The sequence below is a fragment of the Balaenoptera ricei genome, chromosome 9 (genome assembly GCF_028023285.1).
Source record: "Balaenoptera ricei isolate mBalRic1 chromosome 9, mBalRic1.hap2, whole genome shotgun sequence".
NCBI classification, from domain to species: domain Eukaryota; kingdom Metazoa; phylum Chordata; class Mammalia; order Artiodactyla; family Balaenopteridae; genus Balaenoptera; species Balaenoptera ricei.
The window spans coordinates 6,305,125-6,313,581 of record NC_082647.1 but is presented as its reverse complement, the minus strand read 5'-3'; the positions used below and the strand labels follow the sequence as shown (position 1 = coordinate 6,313,581).

General features: G+C 61.7%; 2 protein-coding genes across 4 annotated transcripts; both read right to left on the bottom strand.

Moving 5' to 3' along the window:
* Positions 1–301: 301 nt before the first annotated feature.
* FASTK (Fas activated serine/threonine kinase) lies at positions 302–4,646 on the bottom strand. 3 transcript variants are annotated; one of them, XM_059933055.1, is made up of 10 exons: positions 4,441–4,646; positions 3,215–3,637; positions 2,543–2,722; positions 2,284–2,423; positions 1,579–1,792; positions 1,318–1,477; positions 1,010–1,101; positions 803–917; positions 611–725; positions 302–518 (listed from the first exon to the last, which is right to left on the bottom strand). In XM_059933055.1, exons 1-10 carry the CDS (start codon positions 4,520–4,522, stop codon positions 411–413), a joined length of 1,629 nt encoding a protein of 542 aa, XP_059789038.1. In that variant the 5' UTR covers positions 4,523–4,646; the 3' UTR covers positions 302–410. The 3 variants fall into 3 exon arrangements, with proteins under 3 accessions (XP_059789038.1, XP_059789039.1, XP_059789041.1); XM_059933056.1 differs by having other exon boundaries at positions 1,324–1,477; XM_059933058.1 differs by lacking the exon at positions 4,441–4,646 and adding an exon at positions 4,183–4,357.
* Positions 4,647–4,940: 294 nt separating this feature from the next.
* Positions 4,941–7,417, bottom strand: TMUB1 (transmembrane and ubiquitin like domain containing 1). The gene is made up of 3 exons (XM_059933062.1): positions 7,302–7,417; positions 5,983–6,401; positions 4,941–5,683 (listed from the first exon to the last, which is right to left on the bottom strand). The coding sequence occupies exons 2-3, from the start codon at positions 6,369–6,371 to the stop codon at positions 5,344–5,346; spliced, it is 729 nt and encodes a 242-aa protein (XP_059789045.1). The 5' UTR covers positions 6,372–6,401; positions 7,302–7,417; the 3' UTR covers positions 4,941–5,343.
* Between the last annotated feature and the right edge of the window lie 1,040 nt (positions 7,418–8,457).

The following is an 8,457-nucleotide window of genomic DNA, read 5'->3' as shown; positions in this document are numbered from 1 at the left end:
GTGGCGGAATCCAGCCCACTTCGGCCCCCACCTATCCCCGGCCATGTGTGTGTGTGTGAGCCAGGTATGAATGGAAGAGAGGTGGCGGAATCCAGCCCACCTCGGCCCCCACCTATCCCCGGCCGTGTGTGTGTGTGTGCGCGCGCGCCAGGTATGAATGGAAGAGAGGTGGCGGAATCCAGCCCACCTCGGCCCCCACCTATCCCCGGCCGTGTGTGTGTGTGTGTGTGTGCGCGTGCCAGGTATGAATGGAAGAGAGGTGGCGGAATCCAGCCCACTCTGTCCCAGAAACGAGATGTGCAACGGGGAAGGAAAGGGACTTTAATGACAAATCAAAGCAGAAGGAGCCAAAGTGCAAACTGTCCACCCCCCAATGGGGGGGGTGCCATCCTGAACCCGTGTGCACGCCCTCACCCCCCTTCAGGCCCCCAGCGGAGGCCCAGGGCCTGGAGCTTCTGCCTCAGGTAGCTCTTGAGCTGGGGCAGGCCTCTCTGTGACTCCAGTTCCTCGAAGGGTAGCTGCAGGGGGAGAGGGTAGCAGGTTACCCCAGGGCCTGGCCGGCCGGGGGAGGGGTACTAGCTGAGTGTGTGGGCGTGGGGAGGGCTCTCACCGGCAGGAGCTGGTAGCCCATCAGGCCCAGATGCCGCTCCCGCAGGGCCCGTGAGCCCAGCAGCACTCTGCCATCCCGGCAGAAATGCCAGCGTTCCCGCAGCATCAGTACCACCCTGGAGGAGAAGTAAGTGACTGGCTCAGAGTCGCCATCTACGAAGGCAGGCGAGGCTCTCCCACCCTCTTCCCTTACCTTTGGGCAGGGTCGCGGGTTGTGTAGGGACAGGACCGGGGAGGATACGGTAGGAAGGGGTCCTGGGTTCTCACGGGGAGCACAGCACCAGAGCTGCTGACACAGAGCAGGAAGTCTGCAGGGCATGGAGAGAAAGAGCCGCTGGCCTTCAGCGGAGGCTCCGTGTCCTGGCGAGCCTGGCGAGCCACTGGCCCACCCGGAGCTCACCTGTGCAGTAGCCTGGAGGCACGGTCAGGTCCTGCCGATACTTCTCCTCCCCCAGCAGCTGGCGCAGCCCCTCGGCTACTATATCCTTGTGACTGAGGGGGAGAGGAACACCGGCATCAGGAAGGCCCCCAAGACACTCGTTCTAGCTCCCTCCCGCCGAGTTCCACGCCCCGGGGAAATGCCTCTGCTGCTCCGCTTTCCGACTGCCTAGGGCGCAGCAGCACACACAGTACACGGTCCCCCAGCTTTGCCTACCCCGTGCTGCTTGCGGGCCGCTCCCCTCCCCTCCCCAAAGCTGCCCCATCCACCTGTACTTGCAACGGGCACGGTCGGTGATGAGTGGCTGGGGGAAGATGGGCACTTGTTGCCTTCGGGGAAGGCGGGGACCCCGATATCCTGGGAGCTCCAGCTCCACGGCCGTGTCTAGCAGGGAGAGGTAGCGCCGCACAATCAGGGCGTGAGGGGTGCCTGCAGGAAAGCAGGACAAGGCTGACGGGGTTGCAGACCCCCACCCTGCTTCCCCTGCCCACTGGCTCCCCGGGACCCAGCCAGCCCTCCAGTCTGCGCACCACTGATGTGGCTGATGAAACCTGGGGAAAAAACAAAGTGCAGGGCTCGGAAGGGCAGGCACCGCAGCTGGCACAGTGACATCAAGATGTTGACAGTTGCCAGGGGGGCCACCCCTGCTTCCCGAGCCAGGATCCTCTCAAGGCAGGGCATAAACTGCTGTTCCAGAGGCAGGTAGTTCAGTCGCCCAAAGGGCAGGACCAGCTTCTGTACCACCTGTGGGGCAAGAGCAGCCCATCACCCAGCGTGAAATGGCTCTCCAGTACTCTTTCCAAGCTGAACCTCAGGGAGGCTTGGCCTGCAAGCTTACAGCATCACCATAAAGGCAAAACAGTCCCTCTACATACACACCAGCAGCGCAACTGCGTAAGCACTGCTTGAGCTCCACGTGATTAGTCTTCAAACAAGCAGAGGAGACGTGGCTGTGGGTTCCGTCCCTGAAGACTTAGCAGAGTGGGATCAACCAAGCTAAGACAGGGGCTAAGAGTGGAGAAGTGCAGACAACCAGGCATACACGCTGGGGAGCTGGACAAGCCAGCGAGGGTGTGAGCAAAGGTGGAACCCCACGGGAAAGAGCAGAGAGCCTAACTGGATTGTCTGCTGCAGACAGAAGCAGCCAATCAAGCTGGATGGGGGTTAGGCCCGCCAGGGTGTCTGAGGATGGGATGAGTAGGAGAGGAGCGTGGGAAGGTGGGAGGTAATCCCACCTTGCTGTTGAGCTGGGCTTCCTGCGCCACCAGGAAGTGGGCAATGGCTTCCAGAAGCTGGGGCTCCCGCAACCGGTGGCGGGCCAAGTGCTGGGCCAGGAGCACCATCACGTGGGGCGTCAGATCCTCCGGCCTGGCCTCTGCGAAGAACAGCCCGTCACGCCGGACCCTCAGGCCAGCCCTCAACTAGACTCCACCAGACACCACCTGCCTCCGCCTCAGCTCCCCTCCCCCCGCGAACCTTAACCCCCTCCAGCACCTGCCAGGCTGCGGATCAGGTGCTGCTGCGGATGCCGCTGGACACGGGGGCAGCTCAGAGCAGCTTCCAACCTTAGCCCGCCACGAAGGACAGGCTGCAGAGGGCGAGGCGGCTTCGGAGGGAGGCGGAACCTTTGCTCCTGCTCCAGGGCACACACCAGGGGCCCATCTGATGGGAAGCCTGAGAAGGAGAGGGTCAGAGGAGGCAGTCCTAGCAACAGGGAGTTGCTCTGCTCTGCTCTGCTCCAGTCCTGGAGTTCAGTTAATGAATTCCCAATCCTTCTCATCTGTCTTCTGGGCTGGAAGGTTTGCTACAGAGCACGTGGAAACACTAGGGAAATGTGAGATACCACGTGAACTAAGGTATCAGAACAGTCTGTGGGGAAGGCCTTATACAAAGGCGGCAAGTGAGTTCTCATCTCTTGCCAGTGGTAACAAATTGCAGGGGCTTCCTAGAGCGCTGTATTAGAAGGGACCTGGGGTGGCACCCTAGCTAAGCTGCAACACCTGCTGCTTGACTCGTGATGTCTGCCATGGATGCAGCAGCAAGTGTGGCGGCGTATGTGCCGTTCCTGGCAAGCCCGAGAGGTGGGTTCTGTCAGCGATCTCGGGTCCTCTGCTGTTTCTCTATTCTTCCGTTAACGCCCACCCACCCCCCAGACACCGTCCTCACCAAGTAAGACTGCAAGGTGCAGACACACGTGGATGGTGTGAATGTCAAAGGAGGGGCAGTTTCGGATGATGAGCTGACTCAAGTCCTGCAGTGTGGCCTGCTCCACAGGAGGGGGTCGTGGCTGAGACCCCAAGAGCTGGCCCAGGCGACGGAGTGCCACAGGGTAGTGGTGGGCGCGCACCTTGGTGGGGTTCTGGCCCAGCCAGCGCAGCAGCTCCCCAGGGCTCCTCGCCTGTTCCAGAAGCCGCTGCAACCCCTGCACAGGGCCTGCATGGGGGGCTCCTCCAGGAGGCCGGTCTCCCCATTTGCTGGGCCCCAGACAGTAGGGCTGTACTGGTGAGAGCAGCAGCAGGCCAGACAGCCGAGCACTGGAGGCCTGGGCAGAGAGCAGGACTCGAAGCATGGAGTTGGGTGATGGAGACCCTGAGGGGTGGCCCAGAAAAGGGGGTGAGGTATTCTCCAATGGTGAGAAAGACCAGCTATCTACTCCTCACCTCGCTCCCCATCCGGTGGAGCCTGGGGTCAGAGCAACCCTGACTCGTGTTCACCCTTCTTTGTGACTGACTGCTCTGCTCCTCTTCCCAACCCGCCCCTCTCTGCCTTCTTCCATCCTTTGAAACAGCAATCGTAATCCTTCAGTGTGCTCAGCGTAGGGATATTTACAAAGCAATTCCACATGTATTATCGCCTCTCGTCCTCCTTACAGGCCTATGAGGAGGGAGGCAGGGCTGGCATTACCTCGATTTCACAGGTGGAGAAACCAAGGCCCCGAGAGGCGAGGGGGTTACGTTAAGCCCGAGGTCACGAATCTGGTTAGTGGTCGCGCCCAGCCTGGAGCCCAGCTCGCCGCGACGATACGCCCTCCCGACCACCTCCCCCTCCCGCAGGAGGCGGCGGCGGCACGGAGGGTGGAGCGCGGGCTCCGCAGCCGGACGGTCCTGGCTTCCATGCTGGGTGCTCCCACTTACCAGCTGCGTGACCTTGGACAAGTGGTTTCGTCTCTCTGCCCAAGCCTCCTCGCCCGTGAAACGAGAACGCAGGGCCCACCTTGGAGGGCGCCCGTGGAGCCCGAGGGCGCAGCTTTGCCAGGGCGCGGAGTCGGCGGTGTCAGGGCCCCCCCCCCCCCAACGCCCACCCGGCCCGGGGATGCCAGGAGACCGTGGGCACAGTCGCCAACACAACTCCCGCCGCCCTCCCGCGGCCCGCCCCGCAGGCACCACCCCTACATGGCTCCCCAGGCCCCGCGCAGATCGCTCCCTCAGTCGGTCTCGGGGCCCGGGGGCCGAGCTCCCCCCGCGGCCTCCTCATCGGGGGGCCACCGAGTCCGCCATCTTCCCAGCAGCCCCCGGATCGCCGCCCAGACGCCAACCGCGGCACAGTCCTCGGCCAGCAAAGACGTGGCTCCCGTCAGTCCCCGCGCGCCAGGTCGCCGCGCGCCCCGCCCCCTGCTTCCGGGAAGCTGCGCGCGCGGCGATGGGGCGGGGCCGGGGCGGGGCCAAAGGGCTAGCGGCTGAGGCTGGGATGAAAAGGTGTCCGGGAGTCAGCGGCCGGGCTGGGCAGGTTGGGCAGAGCGAAGTGCCCGGTCGGCGCCCTTCATGCCTTCTCTCCCAGTGGGCAAGAGCTCCCCGGCCCCCGGGCCCGCACACGCAGACACACACCAAGGGTGAAAACTTCACAGTTATTTAATCTGCACATGTTCCAGAGAACCCCCTCCACCCCTCCCAGCTCCCCTTCTCCAGCCCCTCACAGTCTTTGAGTCCCTAAATCAGCCCAAGGAGCTGTCAGGGACTAGAGGTGGCTGGATTCTCAGGCAGAACACTAAGAAGGGCCCAGGGGCGTGGCCCGGCTCTGCCCAGGGCCAAGGCAGCGACAGCAGCTGTCTGACCCAGAGGAGCCAACTGTTAGTGGGTGCTGAGGGCCAGCTGCCCCGGGGGGCGGCCCAGAGCCGTGGAGGTCACAAGGAGGGGCCTCCGCTGGCCCCTGGAGTGCTCTGCGGCGCAGGGCTGGGCTCCAGGGTAGTGGGAAGAGGCAGGTCGGAGAGGCAGGCCTGGGCAGACAGCAGCTCCCACCGTGTCGTGGGGAGCAAGGTCCGGAGGGGCCAGCAACACTGCCAAGAGCCCGTGGGGGCACTACGGGCGGTACATGGCAAAGGCCAGGAGGCTGAGGAGCAGGGTGAAGCCGGCCAGCCCCAGAGTGGCGGTCAGGGGAAAGAAGGGCCGGTACTGGATCTGGCAGTACCAGAGCAGCAGCAGCAGCAGCAGCAGCAGGCTGCCTACTGCCAGCCCGGAGGGGCCTGGCTCTGACCCCGGCGGGCACGGTGGCTGGGAGGGAGCCACCCGAGTGGACACGTGGCAGTGGAAAACACAGTTGGGAGGGAGGTGAAGGCTGCCCAGGGTCTGGGTGTCGTCTCCTAACAGTTGCCCTTGGTAGATGAGTCGCACGTGCTGTTCCCGGCCAGGAAATTGGGTCCTGAGGAGAGAGGGACCTGGGTAATAGAGCAGGTCTCAGAGGCAATCCTGGCCCCTTGCCCGGAATAACTCTCCCACCCTCACCTCTGTCCTCCACCTACCACCCAAGTCAGGGCCTCCAAGGTGGCCCCTCCTGCTTCAGGGGAACAATACGGTGTGTGATTTGGGGGCCTCAGTTCCCTCATCTATAAACGGAGGGGTAAGTCTCAGATATTGATATCCTCAGTGGCCCTTCTAGGTCTGTGATCATTCCCACCCCACTCTTTAGCACTTTATTCCTGTCCTCTCTTCTCGGCTTACCTTTTCAGGGAGCCAATGGTGTCATGGGGCCAGGCCCTGGCCACCTGCTCTGAATCGTTGAGGAATTTCAGCCGAAGTACTAGGGGCTCCTGGGGGGAGTCTGGAGGTGGCGGTGTTGCTGGGAGCCCCACGCCAGGTTCTGGCTGTGCAGCCTGACCTCTGTGTCTCAGGCTGGGGGTCTCAGCTCCTGGGGCCTCCCCCCTGATGCTGTCGGTGACCGCCATGGCTTCGCTGGGCTGTGTCGGTGTTGGGGTCCCTGACGGCTGGGGCAGTGGATCAGCACCCTCGGCAGTGTGTGTCGAGACCCAGGCGAGAGCCAGCACCAGAAGGCAGGCAAGCACCGCAAAAAGGATGGTCACCTCATCACCCACCCCTTCGATCAGGGCCATGGCACCTGCCTTGCCCGCTGCGCTACGGAGCTGGAGAGGCACAAAGAACCCATGAGGGGCTGGCTCACCCGCCAAGAACCCTCTGAACTTCGGGGGGGCTCCTGACTCCACCCCACCACAACTCTCCCACAGTCCTCATACCTCTGCCCGCATACCCGAGCCCCACCGTGGGACACGGACCGCTCTGACACCCAGTTACCCCAAACTTGCCCCACGTACCCCTTCCCATCACCAAATCCCAAGTCCTAATTTTTTGTAACCTGAGATCAGGTCTTCAACCAGCTGCCCAATTCACCCAAACCCTATTCCGAGGTCAGGGCCTTGACCTTCTAAGCAACTCTCCCCTAAATTCAACCTCCACCAAACTTCACCCCAAAGCTTACCTATTCTTTCAGTCTAGGTCATCCCAAAGTTCATCTACTCCTTCGTCTACTTCACCCAAAGCTTATCTACTCTTTCGTCGCTAAAGTTTCTCCAAGGGGGAAGAAAAAGGTCTCTCCACACACACATACACACACACCGCCCGGTTACCATTTACCCAAACCCCGACCCGCGGCACGGGACCGCTTCCCAAGGCTTCCCCACGCCAAACGTCAAACTGCGCCCTTTAGCAAACTGGAACCTCCGAGAGTTGCCACCCCCCCACCCAACTCGGCCCCTCCTGGTGCCCTCAAACCCCACCCCGAGGCGGCCCGACCCCGCGCCTCCTCTGGAAGCCTCTCCAAACTCAGCCTGCTGCAGGACCCCAGATCTCGGCCGGGAATCCGAGACTTCGCCCTCCCCACCCTGATCCTCTATCACCCCTCCCATCTTCCCGCCCCCCACACCCACCCCCGAGTGGCGGGAGGGCGAGGGCGATCCCGGGGCGGGGCGAGCGGGGGCCAGCTGAGGTGGCGGCGGGGTGGGTACGGTCAAGGCGCAGGGACTCACCGCCTGGCTCCATAGCGGACCCTTGGGTACTTCCGGGCGGGAGGTGGCGAGGTCGCAGACACCTGAAGGCACCCCCGCCTTCCCCGCTGCCACTGCCGCTACCGCTGCGCCGCCGCCGCAGCCCGGAGCATTGTGGGTCTTGTAGTCCGGCGCGGTGAGCAGTCCCCGCCCTCCGCCCTGCGGACCCACGTGCGGGGCTCGGCTGCCTGGTCTCAGTGCCCGAAAATCGCTGAGGGGCTGGTGGGGGCGTGTTTGGGGGTTGTGCTAGCCCGCAGAGGTTTGGGCGGCAGCAGCATCCTCCCCCTTCCCCTCGGGCAGCGAGGGCATGTATCACTCCAGAAACCAACGTCAGCTGGAGCGTGTCAGAGCACCGGTGTTTCGAGATGCAGCCTTTGGGGAGCTCAGGTGGTCCCTACCCCGGCCTACTCTTACGTCAGAGTGGACGCTGGAAGGCATCCTGGACCCTCCAAATTGACTCTTCAGCCCAGAGCCCAGTATCCATGGGCTGCCCCACCAGGCTGGCTGAGGATATCCATCTTAAGGAATGGCCACCGCGGCTTGGGCTGCCTTATTTACCTGGTCCCCTTCTCCACTTTGCCCCTGTAAGACTGTGCAAGAAGCATGGACTTTGGAACCTGGCACAAATGCTGATCCCTTATCCCGTGCTTATCAACTATATGACCTTGTGTGCGTTATTGAATCTCTTTGAATCTAAATTTCTTCGTTCTTAAAACATACCTCATAAGACAATTGTAAGGAAAAAATTAGGTGTTTTATTAAACAAGTGTGAAAACTATGTAGGGGATCTGTCACACAGTAGATATTTGCTCACTTGATATTAGAACACTTCCTCCACCCAAATCTGGGCTCAGAAATTAGGTCCTTAGAGTATTGCTGTACAGGGAACGTTGAGCCTCAGCCTGGCCCGGGCCAGTTAATTTCCATGGGTTTTCCCTCCTTCCTCTGGGCTCCTATAGCCACAGAGAGGCACAGAGATCTTACATCCTAGATTGTATAGACCAGTCTTGATTAAAAGTAATGCACCCTAGTGTTCTGATAGCAAATGCTTACTTGTGGGAGCAAGCACTCCAAATGTTGCCTTGGGACAGTCAGTTTAGATTTATAACATACAGAACTAACTTATTTCCAGTTCCTT

Excerpts from the sequence above, each read along its gene's own strand:
- FASTK (XM_059933055.1), bottom strand. The coding sequence starts at position 4,522 with ATGAGGAGGCCGCGGGGGGAGCTCGGCCCCCGGGCCCCGAGACCGACT. Across the intron at positions 1,793-2,283 it reads AAGCCCAGCTCAACAGCAAG|GTGGTACAGAAGCTGGTCCT; the intron begins GTGGGATTACCT and ends CTTGCCCCACAG. Across the intron at positions 1,478-1,578 it reads TTTCATCAGCCACATCAGTG|GCACCCCTCACGCCCTGATT; the intron begins GTGCGCAGACTG and ends GCTTTCCTGCAG.
- TMUB1 (XM_059933062.1), bottom strand. The coding sequence starts at position 6,371 with ATGGCCCTGATCGAAGGGGTGGGTGATGAGGTGACCATCCTTTTTGCG. Across the intron at positions 5,684-5,982 it reads ACCATTGGCTCCCTGAAAAG|GACCCAATTTCCTGGCCGGG; the intron begins GTAAGCCGAGAA and ends CTCTCTCCTCAG.